At 42.7% G+C, this 27,969-nt stretch overlaps 1 protein-coding gene across 14 annotated transcripts in view; it reads left to right on the top strand.

Annotated features, from left to right (window-relative positions):
- The window catches only part of NTNG1 (netrin G1), a 334,331-nt gene that overhangs the window by 118,975 nt on the left and 187,387 nt on the right, over positions 1–27,969 (top strand). For all 14 annotated transcript variants that reach the window (XM_053244435.1, XM_053244428.1, XM_053244423.1 and 11 more), the window contains one exon: positions 16,872–17,509. In XM_053244435.1, the coding sequence (XP_053100410.1) occupies positions 16,872–17,509 (638 nt within the window). The remainder of the gene's footprint in view (positions 1–16,871; positions 17,510–27,969) is intronic.

The following is a 27,969-nucleotide window of genomic DNA, read 5'->3' on the forward strand; positions in this document are numbered from 1 at the left end:
TGTACTTGAGAAGCCAGTCTTCCCCATGAATGAAAATGCATTATTATTATTGTTTGTTTGTTTGTTCGATTTCTATACCGCCCTTCCAAAAATGGCTCAGGGCGGTTTACACAGAGAAATAATAAATAAATAAGATGGATCCCTGTCCCCAAGGGGCTCACAACCTAAAAAGAAATATAAGATAGACACCAGCAACAGTCACTGGAGGTACTGTGCTGGGGGTGGAGAGGGCCAGTTACTCTTCCCCTGATAAATAAAGAAAATCACCACGTTAAGAGGTGCCTCTTTGCCAAGTTAGCAGGGGTTGGAGGATCTCACCTTAAGTGTAGCATTTATCTCTGCAGACAAACACTGTATCCATTGAAAGCATGGAGGGGGTGCAGCTTGCTGGTATGTTCTCATTGGCACCGGATACAGTGTCCATTAGGGATGAGCATGAAGCATGATACAAGCTTCAAATTGTGGCACATTCCCCGACCCTTTAACAGGGAGGAGAGCAAGTCCATACGTGCTTTTCCTCCTCTTGGCGCCACAGGAGGTTTGGTGGCACTCCCCCAGGGTAAGATCGCACCCCGGTGGGGCCTCTCCCAGTTGCATGCATGGCGGCCATGTGCATGCCGGCATAATGTGAAGGCAGCTGGGAAACACCCCGCTGGCACATGATCATAGCTGGGAGGAGCACTGCCAAGCTTCCTGTGGTGGCGAGCGGAGGACCAGCTATGGACCTCTTCACCCTGGTAAAGGTGTGGAAATGTGCCACGATTCGGAGTTTGAATTGCATTTGGTGCACATCCCTAGTGTCCATAGTTTTATAGTGCCTGAGCAGGGTTCTTTTTACACTATAAATATGCTGCTGAATTGGAAAGAATGGCAGCCACAGCTTTTCCCACCTATTTTTCTCCCTGGTTCTGTCATTTGGCCCCTTTCCTATGTTTGATGCATCTGCAGTTTAGCTGACAGTGTTGGCTATTGCCAAGGGAGCAACACCCATTCACACAACTGTGTCAACATGATTCTATATGGTTCGATCGTGGTAGCACTACAGTGCTGCAGGCTGCAACGCAGCACAAGTGTAGCAGTCCTTATTGCACCCTAATCTAATGACCCTTTGCTCTTGCAAATGATTCAAGTTATAAGGCAAATGACTCAAATTACAAAGCTGCCGCCCAAAGCACACATTGGGAAAAAGGGCTTAATTTGAGCCAATATGTACCTAATTTAGATCATTTAGAATCAGAACTGGACAACACGAACAGGGATGTTCTAGAGAGCCCTGGCAGGGTGCGTGGCCTGGGGCAAATCAGCCAGTGTGTGGTCCCCTTCTTGTTAGTTTTAATGGCAGTAACAAGAGCGAAGCCCTAGCAGTTGACCTACTTGCCCTGCCCTAAAGACAGCCCTGCACATGAAGCAATAAGAGGACAGTTGAGCCAAATGACCGAAAGCAGAGGAGCACTAAATGCTAAAGACTGAACATGCAGGGGTGCTTCCATCAACATTGAATAATCCCTGCTCTCCTCCATGCGTCTGGAATTAGGGCACGATTTCTGGCCAGAGGGTGTGGCTTCCAGGAAGACCAGAATCCCAGTGCCTTCCCTGCCTGCCACACGCAATTAACAATGGCTTGGAGCAGAGGAAATAAATACCATTGAAATCAATTTGACTTGCTTCCCAGGAAGTGTGTTTAGAATCTGCGTGGCAGTAAAGCAGTACGAAAGGAATCTTTGTTAAAAGGATTGATTACATATTTTAATGCCCCTGTGATAATCCTCCTTAATGCTCCTAATGCCAAAATGAATGCAAGTGGGGGAAAGCCATTTCCCTTCCTTGTCAAAACAAAGCACATTTTCTCTGCAAGTGACATCTAACAGACTAGAGCATAAGCAACTGGAGCTAATTATCTTGTGACCAGCAGGCAGCCTTGAATAGATCTTGCTGCCATAGCAAGTAACAGCTCTTCAGCTGGACCAAATGGAAAGCCTTTATTCCCTTATTAAAAACAATATTTAAACCATTAAAAGATTTCTAAATAATTGAACAGATACCACCTCGAAATACTTTGCTTACAATTTACATATAAAATGGTGGTATTTTGTCCCCACCCCCACCCCATCCTGCTCTGCCTTTGTATCACTATGTTCTAAAGAATGTGTGCTATTTCACCACACCTCTGGGAGTGATTGGGGCTGCTATTAATTAGCACATTGCAGCTGATAACATTATGATGTTGTTCTTTTTTGCCTTGTCACACTTTGGGAAGTCAGAAATGTAGTGAAACATTATGGCAGGCTGAAGAAGCTTTTATTATTATTATTATTATTATTATTATTATTATTATTATTATTATTATTTTCATTTCATTTCATTTCAAAGGACATGTTTTATGTGTGTATATATACTCCAGTAGGACTAGATTAACCATTAGGTCAAGCAGTGTCTTAGGGCCACAGGGCCACAGCTAGTTTGTAGTTGAGCAGACAAGACAAACTGGCCTTGTGGTAGCAAGCATGACTTCTCCCCCTAGCTAAGCAGGGTCCACCCTGGTTGCATTTGAATGGGAGACCACATATGAGCACTGCAAGATATTCCCCTCAGGGGATGGACCACTCTGGGCAGAGCATCTAGGTTCCAAGTTCCCTCCCTGGCCTCTCCAAGCTAGGGCTGACAGAGATTCCTGCCTGCAACCTTGGAGAAGCTGCTGCCATTCTGTGTAGACAATACTGAGCTAGATGGATCAAAGGTCTGACTCAGTATACGACAGCTTCATAAGTTCCTATGTGTGTTAGACCAGGACCAAGGAGACTCAAGTTCAAATCCTCATTCAGCCATAAAACTCACTGGTTGACTCTGGGTCAGTCATGTATCTCTCACCCTAACCTACCTCACAGGGTTGTTCTGAGGATAAACATAACCATATACACAGCTCTGGGCTCCTTAGAGGAAGAGCGGGATATACATGTAAAAATAAAATTAAAAATAAATAAGGTGAAAGTGAGTATATGGCCTAAGGTCACTTAGTGAGCTCCATGGCTGAGTGGGGAAGGATTTTAACCCAGAACTTCCCAATTCTAGTCCAACACTCTAACCACTACACCACTCTGACTCTCAGTTGTTCAGTTGTGTGGTGTTTTGAATGGGGAACAGAGTGTCATTTTTGCCATGTAGCAAACTAGTGGGGTGGCCAAAATTGTCAAGGTTCATTGGCATAAACTAAAATAACATGCAATATTGATTCATTATAGGGGGACCCCACAAACTATTCTCACCCTGGGAACAGCAAAAGGTAGAGACGACTCTGCAGAGGTTGACAACGAGCCCTTCTGAGGCCCTGGGCAGCTGCCCCAAAATGCCAATTCCTGAGTTTGCCCTTGGCTGGATTAACTCGTTACATGAGCCCTATTTACACATTATGCTATACATGCATACAGATTTCTGTACATAAGTACATGTGTTTGTGTGAATGACTCTTTATGTGTTCAATATAACAGTGAAGCTGAATACAGGCCCCCTCAAATTCAGGATATAAAAATGAAGCATACTGTTCTACACACATTGAACATTACGTGTGAATGAATGCATGTGTGTACAAATCTGTACATACATATACTGTACACAGATTGCAGGTTTGTTGAGCATAATGTATGAATAGGACTACAGTTTGCCTACATCATACAGGTTGTCTACACCAGTAATATATATGCTCTCAGGTTATATGTAAGTAAACAAAATATCTCATAGAAACATATCTAATTTTGCCATAGGAATGCTTGGGGTCAGTTTAAGTTCTCTTTCTTCCCAAAATTCAGAAAATCTCTTTATTGGCTCCCATTGGGATTTATGTCTACTTTCTGTACTCCATAAGCCTCTCATTCTTTTCCTTAAGAATTACCAAATCATTAACCGCCCAGAACAGCATATAGTATCATGAAACCAAATGGAATGCTTTCATTTTGCTTTATCAGTAGTCATTTATGCCGGAAAATTGTTTGGAATTATTTGCGTACACAATAATTTCCACATCGTACTGCTGAAATAAATGCATTGCATAGATTCAGTAGAAGGAAAAAGTGTAATTTTGGTTAGCTTTGTTCTCCATATACCAAAATAGTAGCTGACAGGATGAAAAAAATTACTCAAAGTAATCCCATTGAAATTAAAAGAACACATTAATTTGCCTTTTAATTTCAATTGGACTAATTTTTCTCAAACCACTCAGTATTTATAACCCATATTTTAGGATTTTGCTCACATATATAGAATTATACTGACACAGTCATGCCAGTATAGTTAAGATGAGGAGTGTTTTCAACATTCCACCATTATAAGCCTTGAATATTCTATTGCTTATAAAGTTGAGGGTATCCACCCAACCCCTCCAAAATGTTGCACACATTAACTGGGGAGCAGGAGATACTACCCTTCCAAATTTTGTACAAATCACTTGCAGAATGGCTGATACAGCAGTTTACGATTTAACTCCTAAAAAGTGGTTTAAAAGTTCTGGTGAACTTTTTCACCACAGATAATGAGGTGATTCTCACGATCAGTGGAAAGCGGGCTAAGGGAGCTTAGCCCATTGTCCATGGATCGTGGGAACCACCGGGCTTGCAGGTGAGCCTGGTTTCCCCAAAGCGGGTCACCCGCTTACCTACCCCTCCCCTTAGCCCAGGTTAGCGGAGCGAGCGCTCTGCTAACCCGGGTTTTGTGGTCGTGTATTGCTGTGGCACGGCTCGACACTGTGGCAGCATATGAGACCCCTGGCCGGGAGGCTTAAACAGGCCTCCTGGGCCTGGGGGTCTCTTCAGGATGCCCTGCGCACTCACATGGGGCATCCTGGAACTTCTGGGGGGGGGCGCAGAGCTCCTGATCCCCGCAGCTCCCACCGGCTCCATGACAGAGCGGGCAGTCGTGTGGGCAGCCAATCCAGCTGCCCAGGGCTGCAGCAAGTCCTGGCAATTTCTAGTTAGTGGCTTCTTGGTTCTGAGCATAGGTGCCTGATAAGGATAGTCTATGAGCACTCTAGCTAAACAACTACTCCTCCCCCACCTTTTCCTTTCGTGACCATTTGTTTTCTCCTTCTGCTCGCTTGTTCTCACCCCCACCAAAGGCGGGGGAGCAGAGACCTTCAACAAAGCTTGAAATAAATTACTAGCATGTAAGTCGTTTGATTCCACTGGAGCTTACGTTGGAGTAAACACACATAGGAATCAGCACCAGCAGAGATCCTAGGCAAGAACGTGGGTTGTCTTTTTTCCCCTCCCTCCAAGCCCCTCAGCAAAGCATAGAAGGGGGAAACCCCATTTATTTCTCTGGGGCTTACTTCTGAATAAAAATGTATAGGATTGGGACCAATGACCCCATGCTAGAAAGTTCAGAAGGAGGAACCTCAAGGAAATAGTTAAAAACCATTCCCACTCAGCACCAAGAAACCATCATTCTGGTGTAGACTGCTCTTGAGCATGGAGATTCTACAACAGAGTCAAACTGCCAGTGAATATGGAAGCTTCACTTGGCCGTACTTAAGAAATGAACCTCCATATTCACAGGCAATTTGACTCTCATGTAGAACTTCCATGTTCAAGGACAGTCTATGCCTCAATAATAGTTTGTTGGCACTGGGTGAGAATGTTTTCTGGAATTTCCTTGCTGCACTTATTTGGAGCTTTCTGGAAGCATGTAACTGAGCACTGTGAGAAAGAAGATGCTGGGCTGGAGTACACAAGCCTTTTCCAGCAGCATTTTTATAACTGAACCTGCAATTCTATTTGCACACCTAGAAGGAAGTAAACTCCATTAAAGCCAGTGGGACTTGCTTCCATACAATGAGGGAACAGTTAAACAATCCCTGGAAAATGGGGGAAGGGAGAATAATGGAAAGGTGCTTTTAAAAAATGTGAGTGGAAAACAATGTAACAATCCTGTGAGCTAAACCCACCAGTACCCCAGGTTGTTTTCAGAAAATCTGACATTAACCAAAGCATCCCACAGGGCATAAGATCTGTTAGTATATTTAAAACAAAAATGCCAATAACCCATCCTCTCCTACTTTGTAGAGAATACAGCAAGAAAGATGACATAATGACTGACATAATGAGGAACGTTACCCAAAGTTATCCTACTGAAAATAAAAGAACATGTTAAGGAATGCCTAAAGTAAAGTGTGCTGTCAAGTCGATTTTGACTCCTGGTGCCCACAGTGCCCTGTGGTTTTCTTTGGTAGAATACAGGAGGGATCTACCATTGCCTCCTCCTGCGCAGTGTGAGATGATGCCTTTCGGCATCGTCCTATATCGCTGCTGCCTGATATAGTAGCAGCGGGGATTTGAATCGGCAAGCTTCTGCTTGTTAGTCAAGCATTTCCCCGCTGCACCACTTAAGGTGGCTTAAGGAATGCCAAATGTCCTTTTAATTTCAATGAGACTACTCAGAGTTAAGTGGAGGCCTAAGGCTTAAAGGGAAGAAATCTATTCCATTTGTGCTTAGAGGCTATGTCACTTGTGTATGACCTTTAAAATATACTACTTTATAGACAGAATGAAAAGAGACAGACACTAATAAGTTTCATTAAAACATGCTACAACTTTATTAAAAGAGGAAGAAGAGCGAAGGCCAGAAGAGCTCATATCGGCTCCTCAGGGCAAATCTGTAGCCAGATAACAGGCCGTGCGGCGGGGTGGCGGCAAGGGGGGGGTTATGCTCCAGGCCTGTGTGTCCTGAGCGAAGGAAGGAGAAAACCACCACCACAACCACCATAAAATAGACGACTTTGTTCCCTTCCTGTCCTGCAGCATAATTCTCCTGGAAGTCAAGGATTTTTATGGTAACAATCCCTTCATTCATAGCAGGGCTGCACTTCCAGCTCTCCTGCAGATGTTGGACTACAGTGCTGGAGAGCTGAAGTTGGTCTAGCGATATCAGTCATCAGTCATACTTTATTTACGGTCTTTGACCAAAAGAGAAATGAAAATCTTTACATAGTTAAAAAGAAGAATATAAATAGAAAATCAATTACACATAAATGCATAATGGCTTTGGAATAATTACACATAGGAAAAAAATAAAATAACGGCATTGGAAGGGCATAAGTGTATATACATAATTTAAGGTTAACACTAAGGAACCCAAAACTGTATTCTATTCTTTTGAAGTTCGTAGTGACCACATAAAATTTTGCTACAACATATGAAATAGTTGCATCTTTATCTGCTAATAAATATGCTACAACAAGATCCTCAGGTTGCCCCCTCATATATTTTATCAGTGGACTGATTAATTGAAACCTCAAGTTTTGATATATTGAACAATTGCCTTTCCACAGGGACATTTCCGTTCCTCATATAATAGTTTCAAATATTTCCCATAAAGCACTGCAGATGGGAAAGCGTTGAACCCTGGCTCTGGAGAAGGCCCATCTGAATTTACTCAAGGTGATTGTAAATAAATACGTTGCTGGGGCAAGATGCATCTTAGCATATTCTTGTTTATAAAAAAGTGGTAAACAAGCCTTCTCTTCCTGAATGTCTGTCAACTAGAGATATCAGTTTCTTCATAAGCTACCATTTTGCAACTTGCTGCACCTCCCTAAGCTGCCATTTTGTGACTGACTCTGCGTCTCCAAGCCAATTTTTCAGGCTGGTAGCTCCCAAGAGTTCCCGGAGCTCCTAAAGCTCTGGCAACAAAGAAGAAGAGGGGAAAGCTAGAAGTCTTAAGTCTGCCTATCCCTATTCCAGCAATACAATATGTTGTTGTGTTTCTTCATAAATTCCACTCTTGTGGAATTATGGCAAATAGAAATTCCTGAACATACAGTATCTGAGTCCTTGTATATTTCTTGAGCAAGAGGGTCTAAATTCCCCCTAAGCGGAGTTCGATTCCTTCATCTCTCAGCAAAGTTCCACCCCAATTGTTCTTTCTTTCCGTACTCTCCGGCTATACTCTGCCCATTCATCAGCTCCTGTTGATGCCCTTTTGGCCTTTGTTCTGGACATTACTCATGCCAGGTAGGCCGAGTGTCATATCCAGCAGCTGAGTTACTGAGAATTCATCTCACCTGCTTAAAAACCAGCCTTAAAGGTCAGCCTCTTTTTTTCACAACAAACTGGTTAATATTCTTCAGCACCAACTGCCTGCTCTGCTCCTATGGAGCTGGCAGTGCTTTACTGAGAGACAATAGCATGCAATCTAGGTTATCCATTCTACTTCATAAAACATGCTCACTGCTAGTATCTAGAGACCTATGTGTCCTGTCTGAGTAGCTTTAGTTTTTAACATAAAAAGAATCACAACAGATCTGCAATCGGAGTTGCTTGGCTGTGCTTTAGGAGACCAAAGCCAGCTGTCAGAGCAGCTTAATATAAACGTCTGTAACTTGCTGTTCAGTAGCTTTGATTTTCTACATTTTGATATCCCTGACCTCCAGATAAAGTAGCTTTTTTGCTAAGAAAGTAGAAGCTAGGATGCAAGTTCCCAGACAAGCCATATGTTGACAGACTTTGAAGCTGCACCAATTGGCTGGCTAAATTTCAAGGCAAGGTGCCATTTGTATAATTTTGACCTCTTTCTGTAAAGTGCATATTTACATATATTCAAAATGTATACATCCCAACAGATTTGGCAACATTTAATGTTTTGATTAAAGGGAAATGATGCAGATCTTCATGCTTGTGTCCCTGAATATGTTAAACTGATTTTTAAATGACCTTTTGTGCATGTTCTCCATCTCACTCATAATGAAAGTTGTTTTTAATTCAGCATTTTATTGAAAGAAGATACATAGTAACAGTATGATTGAGCACGCCTGTAAGAAAATGCCAAAGTGAAGCACATTTACATACCATTGAAATCAATAGCCGTGTTTCACTTGGGCTAGTTCTGATCATTTACATAGATCTTTTAAAATAAGAATATAACATAAGAACAGTCCTGCTGGATCAGGCCCAAGGCCTATCTAGTCCAGCTACCCTGTTTCACACAGTGGCCCACTATAATGGATATGGTCTACAGTACAACTGAGTAGAATCAATCACATTCTATTTTTCAAAGCACACTCCCCTTGCTTTATATTTTATTATTTATTTTATTATTATCATATTTATATACCGACTAATATGTGTATCTCTAGGCAGTGTACACAATTTTTTATCTATCTATCTATCTATCTATCTATCTATCTATCTATCTATCTACCTACCTACCTACCTATCTCTCTCTCTATCAGAGTAAAAACAATTAAATCAATTTCACAGAATAAAAAGTTAAAACAATTTCATAGGTTAAACAAAATTAAACAGTTTAAAATATTTAGCCATACAAATAGATACATGTTCAGGATTCATACATGAGTTCATATTTCTTTAGGGGCTTTTCAAATGGTCAGTTTTGTGCTACTAATTTGTTATGAGCAATCTAGAAGTTGTGCCTGCTAACTAGGCAAAGAGGCATCTTTCAAAGTGCGGATTCTCTTATATTTAGCAAGGAGAGAGCAGCCAGTCCATTCAGTCCCAGCCCAGCACCTCTCCAGTCGCTGTTGCAGGTGTCTCCTTTGTATTTCTTCTTAGACTGTGAGCCTTTTGGGGACTGGGGACTATTCTTTTTCTGTGTGAACTTCTTTGAGAACTTTTTCATTGGAAAGCAGTATATAAATAATAATATAAATAGTATCAGCGGTAGTAAACTGCAGTGCATTGTTGGTGAAATTTTTTTACTTCCTTTCTCTGATAACATATATATTGTGATTGTTAGGGCAGTGTAGATTGTGATTTTGCCAGCATTATGGGCACCTGTTGGACAGAAATTGCAATTTCTTCTTAGTGGTCCTGTTGTAATTTACACTAATGGGTGTCCGTGCATGTGCAAAACATGTCTCAGAACCTTCCAGAGCATTTGTTCTGAGTTTTGGTAGCAGCCCCGCCCCTTTATGTTACTTACTTTGACCAACTATTCTCCTCGGTCTTTCTATGACCTCCACAGTGATCACATTGAGGATCCTTCCACTTCACTTTTGTCCATAAGAGAGCTTACCCTTAAAAAAAATTAATTCAAACTATCTTACCCTTTATTATTTATCATTTTCTTCTACTTCTCTCATTATCATCTGAATGATGAGATGATAATCATCTCATTCAAACTTCTCAGTGCCTGTCACAAAGTAGGGGGGTGACGGTTTTTGCTGACCTCTGGTTCCCCCAGAATTGCCCTGTGCTACCTGAAAATATATCTCTGAGAGTCACACAGCCTACAGGGACATAATTTTGGGTGGTGCAGGCACTTCTAAGGGAAGGAGAGAATGGCAAAAGCCTCCCTTCCCCCATGTACCATCGGCACTGCAGAGCTGAAGGAGCTCTCCACAGTGGGGATGCTTCTTTCCTACATGTAGGCGCACACTTAAGATGTCAGCCTCTGTTTCTGCTTAATAAGCACCCAGGGAACTAGGTGCTACACGATTAAATGGTTGTTTTAAGAGAACAAACCTAGCTCACAGGCTTACAATTTAAGAAATTATTATATCTAAGAATCCATAATAAAAACTTCTTTAGAGGCTGTGTTTCCTGCTGAATCACTCCAGTGCTAAATCACTGATGTTGCTCTTTAGCAAATAAATAAATAAATAAATAATGTGGCAGACACCTGCAAATCTAACCTTTTCACCCCACAAAATATCACATCATTTTGTAGAACTTTGACTCTTTTTGAAATTTGGGATAGAGTTACACAATACTTGAAGCAGATTCTAACTTTCCCATTCAATTAATGAATTTACAAAGACTTAACATTGACGGAACTACACCCTTCATTCTTTGAGCTAACTGGGCCAAGAGGCAACTTTTCACGTGTTGGCTCTCATATTTAACAGGAGGAATGCAATAGGGGTGTGCAATTCGGGATTTCGGGTGATTCGGCTCGGACCCGAACCAAATCACCCCTGTTCTGCTTTGTGCCCGAATCTGGGTCACCCGAATCACCCTTGATTCGGTTCGGATTCGGATTTAATCCGAATCCGAATCCGAATCGATTCGGGGGGGTAAAAAGGGGCCCAGGGGCAAAATTTTGGGGTGGGGTGGTAGTGCCTGATGGGTGGAGGCTACCACCCCAATTTCAGGGGGTTTGGGCAAAATCCTGATTTTTTGAGAATTTTTGAAGTTTTAGTGACTTTGGGGCAGTTTGGGGGCAGAAAGTGGATCTGCCCCAAAATAGTGGGGTGGGGTGGTAGTGCCTAATGGGTGGAGGCTACCACCCCAATTTCAGGGGGATTGGGCAGAGGGCTGATTTTTTGAGAATTTTTGAAGTTTGGGTGTCTTTGGGGCAGATTGGGGGCAGAAAGTGGATCTGCCCCAAAGGAGTGGGGTGGGCTGATAGATAGTGCCTAATGGGTGGAGGCTACCACCCATCCCCAATTTAAGAGTGATTGGGCAGAGGGGTGAATTATGGTGAATTTATTTGTATGAGGTTTGTCTTCATAAGGTGAAGTGTGCTAAATTGATTACTTCCTCATATTATTCATAGTAAAGGAAAGTGTGAAAAAGTGAAAGTGGGGTCATGAGAGTTGTTTAATTGAAAAAAATCTCATTTGCTATAATAGAATGAGAATTCACACCTCAGAAGTTTCTGAGGTGTGAATTATCATTCTATCATAGCAAATGAGATTTTTTTCAATTAAACAACCCCACTATTTTGGGGCAGATCCACTTTCTGCCCCCAAACTGCCCCAAAGTCACTAAAACTTCAAAAATTCTCAAAAAATCAGCCCTTTGTCCAAACCCCATGAAATTGGGGTGGTAGCCTCCACCCATCAGGCACTACCACCCCACCCCACTATTCTGCCCCAGGCCCCACTTTCTGCCCCAATCTGCCCCAAAGACATGAAATTTTCAGAAATTTACCAAAAATCAGCCCTTTGCCCAATCCCCCTGAAATTGGGGTGGTAGCCTGCACCCATTAGGCACTACCACCCCACCCCACTACTTTTGCCCAGATCCCATGCTATGCCCCCGAACTGCCCCAAAGTCACTAAAACTTTAAAAAATCGCCAAAAATCAACCGTGAACCCAATCACCCGAATTTTTCATGCCCAAAATTCGGGTGATTCGGCTCGTGCCCGAAAAATATCGGGGGACATCAAGGGTGATTCGGTTTGGCCCCGAATCACCCGAAATTGTTCGTTTCGGGCACAGATCGTTCTGTGCCCGAAATTTTTTGCACATCCCTAGAATGCAATTGTTTCTATTCAACCCACCACAGTGGCCCTTCCAGTAGTGGCTGCCAGTGCCTCTCTCGTGTTTCTTTTCAAACTGTGAGCCCTTTGAGGACAGGGAACCATTTTGCAATTTAAACCACTTTTGCTATGTAAACCACTTTAAGAACTTTGGGTGTTGCTGAAAGGCAGTATTTAAATATTTTCAAGAATGAATCATTTAATAATTTACACTACCCCTTTCTGGTGCTGACATGCATTTTTACCCACATTCTTTTTGAAAAGGCAAACAGGTGTGGGCCCTCAGCAAGGCTCTTCTGTCCTCTCCATTACATGGGAATAGAATATTATAAATGCATAGACAGCACAGCTGCTAGGACTGGTGTTCCCACTGTGTTTTGATATGAATCTTTATCAAGGGAGTTTTCAGTTCCTTTATAAACCAGCTCAATAAAAGCACATTGCAGTGACCTCTAACAAACATGTTGTTAGAACTGAATATTCCCTTGATAAAGATTCATATCAAAATGCATTTGGAACACCAATCCTAGCAGCTGTCCTGCCTGTGCATTTGTTGTGAGTTTACAGCTATCCCTGTTCCTCTTTTTTGAATGTGGTATAGAATATTCTACTACTACTGCTACACCTGCACTATTGTACATGCAACACTAAAGGAAAAGTGCAGGGTTTCTTTATTGGCTAGAAGTGCCCCAAGTAAAAGAAACCTGATCCAGGAAAATACAGAACTAGTTTCTTTTCTTTCAATTGACATGAATATATGCCTGGTGACTTACCTAGAGGCCAAGGGAGAGACCATTATTAGAGGCTTGGATCGCACAATAAGAGTGATTGAAAAGGTTTGAAGCCCTAAGGTTAGGAGATGGAAAGAAATATAACAGTAATTATACAGGGTGGAAGAGGGGAAGATTAATTATGCAGAAAATTATTCTCCCACCTAGATGTAAAAAAGAACTTCTTAGTAATGAGAATGGAAATGTCTTGCTATTCACTTTATAGGGCATTTTGAATGATACTATCTTGTGGAGATGTTAACTTCTCCTAAATGGATCAGAGCCTTTCCTGTTTTTTACTCTGGAAGGAGAAGGGTCTTTTCAGTTGTGATTCCAAGGCTTTGTGGCCCGGAAGACAGATGTCAGTGTTCCTCGATTTTGGCCTTCTGGGAAAAGTGCAATACTTATTTTTCAGCAAAGCACAAAGTAGAAAATAATAGCCTGGGTCTAATATTCCTCTTTAAAATGTTTTTAATGGATATGTGCTTGATGATACATTGAATCATGTTGTTTTATTGGTGTGTTTGTTCTTGCCTTTTTATTTGGTAAGCTGCTTTGAATGGGAGGAGAGGTTGCATTGAAATATATTTTAAATAAATGACAAATAAAAAGAGCACATTTCTAATAATGTAGCGATGGGAAAGTAAAGGGGGTATATTTTAAAAGCTCTGAGACTAGACAATGTATGTATACTGACCCCACAAGAGTCAGTATATTAGATTTGGTTTAGCCCACTCATTTTAGTGTGCCTGACACTGTGCTAGATTAAGACCATTGGCATGAGTTGTGAAGCATGCAACAAAAGTTGTGTCCTTTTTAATTTAGTACGTTCTTCACCACAAAGGCACCAACTGCTTTCCAATGGCCATATGCAAAACATTTTCAGAGCATCCTTTCACACACCCATTCCTCTTTATTAGGTAGTGTGAGTGTTGGAGGCCTTGGCTAGACTAGGGCCACCAGCCAGATTTAAGTCCCTTCTGCTTCTGGAACACTGAAAATAATCTTGGTCTTGTAATGATGTAGATTGTGGTCTCCTTTATGGAACTAAGAGGCACTAAATCTTTTCCCAGGCTAGTAACTTTAATGGGTTTATTTGCAAGGATCTACAGAGCTGCCGTTCCAGAAGTAGCACAAGTGGTACTTTGAGCTGCTGCCATTGGAGTAGATCTTTATATTCCCATATTTTAAGCTACTGACTGAAATTACTCTTTTCTACTGCATAAGGGAGTGACATTGGTCTGTCAATGCAAATGAGTATGTGTAGAGGGGTGGTCCTTCTCAGGACCGGTTCTGCAACATCCTATGGTTCTTACTAGCCTATAAGGTGAGACAAATTCATTCCATCCATTTCAAAAAGCTTGTGAGGTTCCCTGGTAAGTGGAGTGGTATCTGTGCTCTCCTTGCCACTATAACACGACACGGTCAGTATTTAGCAGCAACAGCTTGTGTCACAGCTAGCAATCCATTGGATTTGGGCTGCCAGTAGACAAACCGAGATACCAATGATTTAGTCCATTGTAATGCTCCCGGAAAAGTGTATTCAAGCAATCCTTGCCTCCCAACAAGGGAGCCTTTTGGAGTGAAGGCAAAGGTGACAGCACTCGAGTTAATGCATCAAAAGGTCAAGAGGAGAATAATTCACTTTCACCTTGCCACAGATGAAAAGCTGCAGTAAAACCTGCCCGTTTATTGGCAAGATTATATAGAAACACATAGTTCATATCTCCAGCCACCTCTTCGGCTGCTTTCCAGACAAAGCTGCTGTCATCACCTACCTACCTAATCAAGTGGTGGATTATCTTGTCCTGATAAATTGAAGCTAGCATCTACTGGAGTGGGGGGGAGTCTTACATGAAGTACTTTGCTAGCCAGTAGCTAATAAGGTAGCAGATGTCTGGATCAAGCCCCTGAGCTTGTAGTGCACAGCCCAACAGGATGATTTGTGGAGAAGAGTGTGAATGTCTTTAAAGGAAGACATCGCTAAAGAGGCATACAGTTAAGCATAATATATTTGAGGCCAGGGGACAAAGAGAAACGGAGAAGCTATAATGGGTATTGTTTTAGAGAGGAATGTGCACATTCTCTCTGGCTGATTTGGACACATTTGCCCTAGAAGGAGCCGTTTTTATGAACTGTGCTCTTGAGCAATGTGCTTATGTTAAAGGGGGGGGGAGAGAAAGCAATTCTCCCTGCTTCGCTTCTGTGCATCCTTCTAAAAAGAATCAGTGCTATTGAGCTGTTAGACATTTGTTCATTGTTCTTGGGGTTTTGTGACTTGATTACTGGCAACTTACGCAGTGTAGATAAACTATTTTCTTCCTCTTAAACCCCACTGAGACAAACATTAACAATTGCTAAGCACACAACAGTGTGGGAAGGTTTATTTAAGCAAAAGACAAAAGTAGGAGAATTCTTGTTCTGATAAACAAGCCAAGCCTTTTTGGTTTCCCTGGTTCAGAATTCTGTTCTTACTCAATAGAAGGCTGTTTTAAAGTGGTGAGCCACAAGTGTAATAACATCATGACTGACATCATGCCTCGGGATCCTGCAAAAATTGATTCTGGGTTTCTAAGGCAAATATAATCACTAGGCATACATCACATGGGACACAACTAGGGTTGCCATATTTGTCAGAGAGAATCCTTGGATGTAACCATCGAAAGTGGGGTGGGCACACAATTTAAAGCCCTACATTTTTTACCAGGGTTGGAAAGAGTGCTGAACAGTGGAGCCTGATGGCTATTTTATGCATTTTTCTTAATAGTGTTCTCTCTGCACAGGAGAGGGTTAAGAGTTCATATAGTTTTAAGAGGGTTAAGAGTCCATATAGTGCAACTAGGGCTGGAGCTTCATCTTTCCTGTTATAATATAAAGGTCAGTTGTGTTTTAAGACCTGTTGCTCCTTGCATATCTTCCTGCTACTTCCTGTTGGCTAAGAGGCCTCACAAGACTGCTGCTGCTGTATCAGGTGCATGGCTGTTTCCAGACATAACACCAAACCGGAGATCCCCTCACCTCCGGTTGTAGTAACTGAACATCCAAACATGGCGAACTGCAGTTAAAGACAAAAATGGACCTGCAATTTCCCTCCCCAAACTCCATTTGTTACCTTCGATTCTCTCTAAATTTCATTGTCCCAGCCTCTAGTTTGGCAGGACCAGCTTTACATCCAAACACTGGCAGCACTGTTAGCCTTGTCTCCAACCAGAGTAGAGGGAGGAAGCTCCTCCCTCGCTCTGGCTGTGTGGGCTGTCCTTCAGGAAAAGCGTAAAGCCTAGGACTTGATATGGGGCAACTATACTTGAGAAAAATCTCTACATAACTTGTAATTCTGTAGTGAAGTTTTTTCATTCACATTTCCTTCACTACATAACTCCAGACCCAGAACATATATGAGTAAAGGAGTTTGGATTCTGATCTTCAGAGTGCATAGATGTGACACTAGATCCTAGAAGAGGGACTAGCATCTAAAGGTCATTTTCTACCCAGTGAGGGGAAATAGGAGCTTTAGTGGGGGGAGAATATAGACCAGGGAAACGGTGTGGGGGAAACAGTTTAATCCTCCCTTAGCACTCTACTCTGATCAAAATCATATAGTATTTAGGCTCTTCGTATAAACATTGGGAGATCCAATATAAAATCTCTTCTTCAGTTTGATCCTAAGCAAGTAAGTATTTTCTAGCAGTAAGTATTTGCTATTCCTATTAGTGTTATGTTGAAGAGTGGCTCCAAAGATCCAATCCTCCCTTGGCTCTGGCACACATCCTTTTGCCAGTTAGTTGCTTTTCTAGGTGGAATAAAAGTTGGGAATGAATAGCTATAACTTGCGAAGGTTTGTTTGTCCTATTGATTATGCTTCTTAAAGCTTTTTTTTAAACCTTCTTTCACAGGGGAATCCCTATATGTGCAATGAATGTGATGCAACCATTGACGAATTGGCACATCCGCCTGAACTGATGTTTGATGCCGAAGGAAGGTATCCCTACACATTTTGGCAGTCTATCACCTGGAAGGGTTACCCAAAGCCTCTCCAAGTTAACATCACCCTCTATTGGAACAAAACCATTGAGCTAACAGACAACATCGTCATCACCTTTGAGTCTGGCCGTCCAGACCTCATGATCCTGGAGAAATCTCTTGACTATGGTAGAACATGGCAGCCGTACCAGTATTATGCTACAGACTGTTTAAATGCTTTCAACATGGAACCAAAAACAGTGCGGGATTTATCCCAACAAACAGTCCTAGAAATCATTTGCACAGAAGAATATTCCACGGGGTACATGGCAAACAGTAAAATTCTCCATTTTGAAATTAAGGATAGATTTGCATTTTTTGCTGGGCCTCGGCTCCATAATATGGCTTCTCTCTATGGCCAGCTCGACACAACCAAGAACCTAAGAGATTTCTTTACTGTCACAGACTTGAGGATAAGACTGCTAAGGCCAGCAACTGGGGAAATCTATGTGGATCCACAGCATTTGACCCGCTACTTTTATGCAATCTCAGACATAAAAGTAGTTGGAAGGTAAGAAACAAGCAAATGAATACATATTCATCTCTATGCTAAGGATGACAATAATCTTCTGTTTCCTTTCTCAGCATGATAGTTATTTCCACTGGAATTTGAAATGCTCCCCATCTGGAGTAAGTCCTTTGCAATTTGCTAATTTGCAAGCCCAATTAGAGTTTAAAACAACTCAGCATACCAATTAGAGGTTAGACCATGATCCAGGGGTCTTGTGGTTTGATGTGTGTTTCTGCAGAAACTTTGCTCAGCAAGCATCAATTGCTTGCCTTACCGTGAGTTTTACAGACTTATTTCTTCCATTTTATGATGCATATACAACAGGCTGGTCGTCTGCTTGATCAGTGGTCTCAGGCTGGCTCGTGTGCATGATTATGCCCCAACCAGTGCCAGTTGTTATCCTCAAGTAATGGAAGGGGGTGGGGAGATAGCTTTGCTATAATGAAAGCCTTTTTACCAAGGTTTCTCTCACAGATGTGAGGAGACAAGCACTCAAGCACTTGAAATGGGCACATGCAACATCCCCATATGAATTAATGAAAACAAAGAGGGCCAAGAAAGTGAAAATGTTACCAGATGCGGGCGTGCTTTTCTGGATGCAGCAGACGTGGTGTTGCTATGAGACAAATTGGAGTGGCAGTCCCATGTACCAGGTTCTAAGGAGCCATGTGACTACACACACATGTCTGACACAGGCTGCTCTATCATGCCTCCAGTTCATTTCAAGATGATTTGTTCAAAAGAACTTCCTGGTGGGTTGTGTCCCTTCTAATTTAATAAACGTTGGATTTTCTACCCCAGGCATCAAAATGTGCTGGGTCACTCCTGGGTGGGAAGGCAATATTGCTGATTTCCGTTCAGTTTGAAGAATCTGTGTGTTTGACTGGGATAGTTGGGAAGAGCTGTCTAGAAAAGGCATTTCTGGACACATCAGATCACAAAATGGCCAGAGGGTTTTTCACACAGGGCTTTTAGCTCACATCTCCTCTGAAATGGAGGGGGTGTGTTCACATATAGGCCAGATATACCCTGAAGTCCCTGGGAGCTATCAGACAGCACTTCACACACGATTTGGGTTTTTCATTGCGTATTAGAGTGTAGCCTGTTAAATATTCAGGATTAAAAAATCTACTTTTTGCATCGGTTGGGGGTGGGCAACTTCAAACTTGCAATAAAGCTTCACAGTAAACTTGCGGTAAAACCTGCTGTATGAAAAACACCCAGGTGGTAGGTCATCACAGTGATGTCACAGGTACAATTATTAAAGAGATGACAATGACACAGGGGTGTATCTATAACAGGGCAAGGAGAGACAGTTGTCTGGGGGCCCACTGCCTTGGGGCCCCCCCCAGAGGCAAATCACATGACAGACTCCCTGCGTCCGGGCTTCCTTCAGTTGTATTCATCCTCCAAAATTGATTTGAGTGTTAAGACCTGGAGCTACCAGAACAGCATGTCTTTCTCTAGTACCATTACATGACTTGCATCATCCACAATTTACAAAACCTTTAAAAAAATAATTTAGGATGATGTTCTAGGGGGCCCATTTTAAAGTCTTGTCTCTGGGCCCGCTCCAACCTTCCTACGCCTCTGCAATGACACTAGCATAATCACTATCAGACAGTCCCCTAAAGAGACCAGTTGTGTTTCTGAGTGTGTGTGTGTGTGTGTGTGTGTGTGTGAGAGAGAGAGAGAGAGAGAGAGAGAGAGAGAGAGAAAGAGAGAGAGAGAGAGGAAATGCTGAATTGCGCTTTATGAGCCATTCAACAGTGAGATTTTGATGCAAGGCAAATGTGATGGTCCTGTGCTGAATGTGCCAGCAGACACTCAGCAATGGTTCCACATCTTTTCTTCTCATCTGGAAGGGAAACTTGCCAGATTGACAATAAAAAATGTTTTAATACTATTTTTTTCCTGCGTTTTTTCTTCATGTTCAAAGTACCTGCAAATGCTGTACTACCTGACAACTACTCCGAATGGTTTTGTAATTGTATTACTATAGGGATGGCCACACTGTCCTAGCCAATATCTAGTATTCAGCAGTAACTCAGAATTGCCTATATAATGACTGAACTCATGCAGTGGCATTCTCGGGATGGGAAGACATTTTGTCTTATCTCCAAGTAATGCTTCATGTTTAGCCAGAACAATGGGGCTGACATCCAACCGTGCTAAATTCTTTCTATCATGTATTTCCAGAGAAAGTTATCTCTTCTGTTCTCTTTTCCCCCCTGCATTTACACGAGAATCAAGTGTTTCAAAAATGGTCCCAATGGGTTTTTAAATTCAAGCTACTCTAGGAGTACTGTGAAAGGGCCATTGGTTCATTCCCAGGATGCTGATTCCATGGGAAAGACACAGACAATCAGCCCCTCCCACGTCTGCGGGCTTCTAAATGTTGCACTAATGTGGTGAGATGAACTCATAAAAACGTGCTACCCATAGTGCTAGGGTGGTTTCCAAAGGCATCTAAGTGTCCTATGGCAGTGAGCGGCAAGTTAGTCAACCATCTGGAGAAACATGTCCTAGTTTCAGTTTGTAACTTGTTTCTTTTTAATTAATTGGCTGAATGTACACCAACAACAAACCTGGCTTGCCATACCAAATGGATGCAGAGTGCTTCAGTGAAGTGCAGTCTTCAGCAGTGGATAATTGATGTTATGATTATGCTCAAATCTCTTGACAGTGTTCAGTCTTACTAAATGACTTTTTATTCTTATGGCCTAATCCTTTGCACTGGTGCTTTGCAAATGTAACCCCTGCTCTTTAAGGGTTAAAACATTAGGTCATATAGGCTTGTCCGCTAGGGGGCTCCAAGTTGAATAGGGACTACCATATAACATAGGTAACAAGTTGTTCTAGTAAGAACTAATCAGCCTACTTTCCTTTCACTGTCTCTACATCTGGACTAAATTTGGTACAAATTGAGGCCCACAAGTTAGATCTCTTGCACCTCAAATGTTCGTGTATCCGCCATCTTGGATCGGGGTGGATATCATCATTACAAACTGATTGAGGTGTCCCTGTGTGTCATTCACTACAGCTGTGCCAAATTTGGTTCAAATGGGTTAGACAGTCCTCAGGTTAGTACACTTAAGCCTCAAATGTTTATGCAACTGCCATCTTGGACTGAGGTAGAAGACATAATCACAAACTATACCATTGGGGCATCCCTGTGTTTCCATTCAGCTGTAGCAAATTTGGTTTAAATTGGTTAAGCAGTTCACAGGTTAGCTCATTTGCACCTCAAAAGCTTATAGTTCCACCATCATGAATCAGAATGGATGACATCATCAAAAACTACACCACTGAGGTGTCCCTGTGTGTCACTAAGTACAACTCTACCTAATTTGGTTCAAATCAGTTAATCCACAAGTTAGCCCACTTTCATCTCAAATGTTTTCACGTCTGCCATCTTGGATTGCGGTAGATGACATCATCACAAACTATGCCATCGTGGTGTCCCTTTGTGTCCCTACAGCTGCAGCAAATTTGATTGAAATCAGTTTAGCAGTTCACAAGTTAGCCCACTTGCACCTCAAAAGTTGACGCATCCACCATCTTGAATTGGTGTGGATGACATCATCACAAGCTATGCCATTGAGGTGTCCCTGTGTGTCACTCACTGCAATGTACCCAATTTGGTTCAAATGGGTTAGCCAGTCTACAGATTAGCCTGCTTGCACTGTAGATGTTCATGTGGCCACCATCTTGAATTGGAGTGGATGACATCATCACATACCATGCCATTAGGGCATCCCTATGTGTCCCTACAGCTGTAGCAAATTTGGTTCAAATTGGTTAGGCCGTTCACAAGTTAGCCCTCTTGTGCCTCAAGACTTTATGCGTTCTCCATCTTGTGTCGGGGTGGATGACATCACCACAGACAACACCATTAAGGTGTCCCTACAACTGTACCCAATTTGGTTTGTATTGGTACAGGCGTTGCGAAGTTGGTGGGGACACACGGATGGACACACACAGAGAATGCCGATTGAACTCATAAGCCTACTGGAAAGTAGGATAAAAAAGGCAAGGCTAATTTTGTTTATTTATTTAACACATTTGTATACCACCCAGAGTAAACAAAACTCTGTATACAATACAGAGTATACAATCCTCCTCAGAGGATCCAGAGGCTTACTGAAGAAGGTCCCTGCTTAGAGAGCTCCTGTGTGCTGGTTATTTGCTAAGCCTATATTTACTACTTCCAGGTATGAGGGGTTTTTACATGGCCACTGTTGCATATTGCTTAACAAACTATATAACCAGAAAAACCTAAAAAGGACTTAATCTCTGTGATAGTCAGTGGCCTATGGATGTCTTTGATTGCTGAGATTTTCCCCATATCTGGACAGAACAAAAGAAGAGAATGTTAGAATCATAACACTAGTCCCACAACAAAATTGGCAGCCTTTCCATAGTACAGATACTTGTGTCTCCCTAGCATGAACACAGAATCATCTATCAATATTACTGAACCAAATGTTACTGTTTGCCAACCCAGTGTGGCCAACCCTGTGTGGAGGTAATGAGGCTATTCTCACGGTCATGCAAAATCAGGCTAAGGGAGCCTAGCCCGATTCTGCATGCGTATGAGAACCACTGGGCTCACAGCCGAGCCCGGTCTCACAAAAGCAGGTTACCCGCTTAAACAACGCTCCCCTAAGCCCAGGTTAGCGGAGCAAGCGCTCCGCTAACCTGGGCTTTCTGATCATGAGTTGCCACGGCACAGCTCCGTGCCGCAGCAACTAACGAGTGGACCTCCCGGGGCAACCTCCCGGCTCAGGGGTCTCTCCAGCATGCCCTGCACGCTTGTGCAGGGCATGCTGGAGCTTCCGGGGGCTGCGCTGCCCCCGATCCTCCCAGCCCCCGCCAGCTCCGTAACGGAGTCGGCAGTCATGTGGGCAGCCAGTTCGGCCGCCTGGAGCAGACTGCCTGCTTGTGTGCGGGGAGAGTAAGCTAAGCCCACTCTCCTCGCTAACCCACTCCAGGCTCTTCTCACTGATCATGAGAAGAGCCTCAATATGTAAGAAGTTTCACCTGTTGAACCTGGCATGGGTGAACAGGGGAAGAGGGTACCTTACAGCTTCCTTCTGCAACATCTAGTGGCCATTCCCTGCATCAGGGATGGGTCCATAGTTCAGTGGGTGAGCATCTGCTTTGCATGCAGAAGATTCCAGGTACAATCCCTGGCATCTCCAGGTGGGGCTGGGAAAGGCTTCTGCCTGAAACTTTGGAGAGCCACTGCCAGTCAGTGTAGACCAAGGATTCTCAACGTTGGGTCCCCAGATGTTATTTGACTTCAACTCCCATCATCCCCAGCCCCAGTGGCCTTTGGTTGGGCATTATGGGAGTTGAAGTCCAATAACATCTAGGCACCCAAGGTTGAGAATCCCTGGTAGACAATACTGAGCTAGATGGGCCCATGGTCTGACTTGGTATGAAGAAACTTCAAATGTTCCATCAGAACCTTGGAAACTGATGCATCTCTGCAACTGGTCCCCAACTCCCACCCTAAGCTTGGTGGGAGCAAAGTTTTGTCAGCGACCAGATGCAGAACTAGCTGAAACTCATTTTGTGTACTCCTGTTACGAAACCTGGCCACATTTTAAAAAAACCTGAATATCTATCTTGTCCTTGTTCTAAATGCAAGGAAAGCTATTTAATTTTGTTTTAAGATGTGTTAACACTTATTCCGGGCACAATTAAATAAATTCAGTTCAGTGCAAATGTCTGCTTATCTTTTATCACTTAGCATAGAAAACATAAGGCAGGAAGTAAGCTGGGTCTAAACCTATCAACACAATCTCACAATGACTTTGTCTTCTTAATGAGAAGAAATAATTCAAATTGGAAAAACATAGCTTCTGCCATAGTTAAAATTCTCCATGCCCTTTCTCTAACACATATTAGCAGTTATTAATTCAAAATGTCAAAACACTGAAAAAATGCCATTGGAATCATAATGCACAGCTATTGTTTGACTGGTGAATTGTAATGTTATTGGGGATTTTTTTAAAAACTTGTTGAGGTAATATTGCCTTATAAAACATTTGCATTTCATTCACTGAGGCGATTCTCACGATCAGCCAAAAGCGGGCTAAGGGGGCCTAGTCCGCTTTTGGGTGAGCGTGAGAACCACCGGGCTCACAGGCGAGCCCGGTTTCCTCAAAGCGGGTAACCTGCTTAGGTAGCCCTCACCTTAGACGAGGTTAGCAGAGCAAGCGCTCCGCTAACCCCATCTATTTGATCATGTATTGTTGCGGTGTGGCTCCGTGCCCCGGCAACACATGAAGAGACCCCCGCCAGGAGGCTGAAACAAGCCTCCCAACCCTGGGGGTCTCTCCAGGATGCCCCATGTGCTTGCGCGGTGCATCCTGGAACTTCTGGGGGCCGTGCGGCCCCTGATCCCCGCAGCCCCCACTGGCTCTGTGATGGAGCCGGCAGTCATGTGGACAGCTGATCAAGCCACCCAGGGCTGCCGGCATGCTCGTCTGCGGGGAGTGCAGGCTAAGCCCACTCTTCCCACTAACCATATTCAGGCAAGTCTCACTGATTGTGAGACTCGCCTCACTCTCTTCCTGTGAAAGGGGTGAAATGTATACATAATTTAGAACAAAATGATGGGTTCAAACACACATTTTGAACACATGCTCCTCCCATAGGAACATGATTCTAGGTTCTGGGAAAAGTTAAACAGCAGAGTTCAAAGTGGCTTGCATACCTCATAAAATCCATATAGATTTAGAAAGGTGCTCCCACATGTAGTCTGAAGCACTGCCTCCTCACTGGCCAAAATAGCTCCCCAATAGCAACTCTCCAATTGCACAGGCTGTTTCTGTTCGCATGACTGATGTAGGAAGACCAAATAATAACCAGGAGGGTGTGAAAGAGAGAGAGAGCGCGCCTATTGCAAGGGAATTAAAATCACCAGCCTTCCAAAAGAGAGCCTTCCAAAGAAAAAGGGGGGGAAACCCTTACGATAATCCTGCAGCAAATTGGCTCTAAAAATTAAGCGTGACGGTATAGAGAATTTATCTGATGGTGTTGCTTGTTGGTTAAACCCTCCAGTAATCGGACACATATTACGAAAGGGTTATCTGCTGTGTAATCCTATCCTAGTAGATTAAATTCATGTGAGTTCCTTCCCACCCCCCTTGCGCTCAGCTGGTGCTGATAAAACACCTCTTGCAGGGGTTTCCCCCCTCTTGCGACTCATGTGGATCTTTGCCTCTTTTTCACTGATAAGAGCTTAATCTATTCCCCTACAAGTAGGGAAAGGCACAGCTTTTGCTCCTGGTTGCTCTCGCTACTTCAAAGAAGAGCAACCTGTGATACCTGGGATGGCATGCTTTATATTTCACTCAGATGGCTGCTAAAAAGAGGCTCCTGTGAATATCTGGGGTTTCAACATTTCTTTAGAGTTTCTGAGTGCTGCCAATGTACTCGAATACATTCTCTTTAGTCCCTTGGGACATGTTTGAATAATTAGCGATCCTCAAAAAACAGAAGCCAAACTTGCTTCGATCTGTTTACCATTTGTGACACCATGGCAGCCGTTGTTTCAGATGAGTTATAAATTTAGAAGGTTTAAGGCAATAAACAATGCCTGATATACCATGCCAGCCCAGGACTGTTGCATGCCAGCCCAGGAATGTCAGCCCAGGAATGTTGCATGCACACAAGTTGTGCAACTATACAAACTGTGCATATGCAAAAATTGCATTTTTCATTTGCACAATACTTGTGTAAATGATGTTACACAAGAGTAAACCCATTGATGAATTTACTCTTGTGTAATGTCATTTGTGCAGTTTGCACATTTACACAATTTGCACAGGTGCACAACATGTGTACGTGCAATGTTACTGGGCTGGCATACCCTTGTATGGCTTGTCAGCCAGTAGCTAACACTTACCATGGTAAAGTATTATGTCTGCACTGGGCTCATGTTTGGTATACAAAAATGTCTGGAAACTAACAGGAAGCACTGGCTGATAACAGTCTGTGGCTATGGCATCAAATGGGCATCCAGAAGTCAAAAACTGAACCACAAATGGAATTTGTTCAGTCCACATACTGTGTATAGGATAACTTCAGTTGAATTAAATGGATTTGACATTCAGTTGTACTCCATAACTATGAAAACCTGTAATCTGAAAAGAAAATTAAAAACCCAAAACAATAAAGAACCCTACATTTTAAAGTCAAATATCATACAGTCCAGGAACATAGTAGATAATTTGTAAATTTGTATCCTATGGCCTTGGAAGGTGTCAAAAATGGTAGAAGACTTTGATCTGAATGTAACCCTATTGAACATAATGGCTTTTAAACAAAACCCTTTCCAGTGTATTAAAGCTGGGAAATCTGCCCATTTAATATACAAATTGTTTTCTCACTCAGCTGCATTTTGCTATGAAATGAGTCGAATTTATATTGTGCTGAAGATGAGACCCTGCGTTCCCCTGATAAACACTTCAGCTCTTCTATTACTACTTGTTTATTCAATGTCCATTTTCTACCTTTCATTGTGTGTTTATTACAATAATGAAAAAAAGTGGAAACGTGGCTGTTAGCAATTTCGGCAACCCCACTGTGCTGCCATTATTCAAGAAACCTAATAATCCACATAAACTAATTCTGACTTATGGATAGCCTGCTTCACTAAATCAGGGCGATTTTCTCGGGTGACTAACGGACTAGTTCAGTGTGCCAGTACCTTAATTAAAGAGAGCCTCTCTTCGTCTTGATCTCGTTTTAATTTACAGGGTAATACTACAATAATATCACTAATGGAAGGTACATTAAAGGGCATCAAGTAGCATTAACTGTATTAAATTATGGCACTTGTGTTAATTAACTTCTGGAACAAGATGGTCCTAATGGCTAAAAAGGTCGACTAATGCATAAATAAAGTCTGGCTGAGAATGGGCATGAAAAGAAGAAAGAGGAGGCTGCCTTCATGGCTAACCGTAAAGAGAAGCACACAGCTAGACAATGAGAATAAACCTCAAGAAAGCTTTTCTTATTATGCTGTTTGAAGAAAAGGAATTTTACAGAACTGAATGCCTTTGATTAAGTGAAAAGTTTCCTCCAGATATTGGATTGAAAGGCAGGGGCTGACTTTCAAACTAAGAAAGTACTAGTGTGAGAACATAAGAGCATAAGAACACCCCGGCTGGATCAGGCCCAAGGCCTATCTAGTCCAGCATCCTGTTTCACACAGTGGCTCACCAGATGCCTCTGGGAAGCCCATGGGCAAGAGGTGAGCACATGCCCTCTCTCCTACAGTTGACCCCCTGCAACTGGTGTTTAGAGGCATCTCATGCCTTAGGCTGGAGGTGGCCTGTAGCCCTCAGACTAGTAGCCATTGATAGACTTGTCCTCCATGGATTTATCTAAGCTCTTCTTAAAGCCATCCAGACTGGGGGCTGTCATCACATCTTGTAGCAGATAATTCCACAGGCTAATTACGGGCAGTGTAAAAAAGCATTTCCTTTTGTCGGTCCTACATTTCTTGGCAATCAGTTTCATGGGATGACACCTGGTTCTAGTGTTATGAGAGAGGGAGAAATTTTTCTTTTTATTCACTCTCCGCAGCATAATTGTATAGGCCTCTATCACATCACCCCTCAGTCTAGACTAGACTAGACTGAAAAGCCCCAGGTGTTGTAGCCTTACCTCGTTACAAAAAGTGAACTCATAGTGTGCGCTACAGAAGCGGAGCAATTATGTCGATCTTCTGTGCTCTCTGATGCCCACTGTGACTCTGGAAAATATTTTCCAGAGGGTTGCAGAGCCCTCAAGGATATATTTTGGATGTCACAGTGGGCTTCAGCGGGAAGGGGAGATTGATGGAAATTGCCCTCCTCCATAGCATGCACAATGTGTTCATTGCACCAGCACTTCGTTAGTGTGAATGTCACAGTGTGCAGAAAGTGCTCCTGAGGGGTCTGTTGGAAGAGGCAAGATGTTCCCACAATGTATTCTCATGCCCCAAAACATAATTATCTACATCCTTCCAGATTAGTGAGTCATGACGAAGCATCATTGAAATCAGTGAGACAGGCTGAACATGACTATCCTAAGGCTCATTCATTTCAATAGGACTTTGTCATGCTTAACTTAGTCTGCATGTTGTTCAATGTGATATGGGTTTGTATGTATACATGCCTGCTTCTATGGAAGTCTTTTGTGTAGGGCCTTATCAGAACTCATTATACTTTTCTCAGAGGGCAATATCCAAGCTAGCTAGTCATGACTGAGCACCATTGAAGTCAATGAGACAAGCTAGTTATGAATAGTCCCATTAATGTTGGTGGCAGACATGATGCGCAGCATTACGTCTCTATAATGCTTTGTCCTGGGGCTGCTGCAGATTCATAGATAGCCCCAATGCTGTTCACAACAAGTGACTGCAGAAGCAGCACTATTACAGTTTTCCCCATTCACCA

The sequence above is a fragment of the Hemicordylus capensis genome, chromosome 4, assembly GCF_027244095.1.
Source record: "Hemicordylus capensis ecotype Gifberg chromosome 4, rHemCap1.1.pri, whole genome shotgun sequence".
Classification (NCBI taxonomy): domain Eukaryota; kingdom Metazoa; phylum Chordata; class Lepidosauria; order Squamata; family Cordylidae; genus Hemicordylus; species Hemicordylus capensis.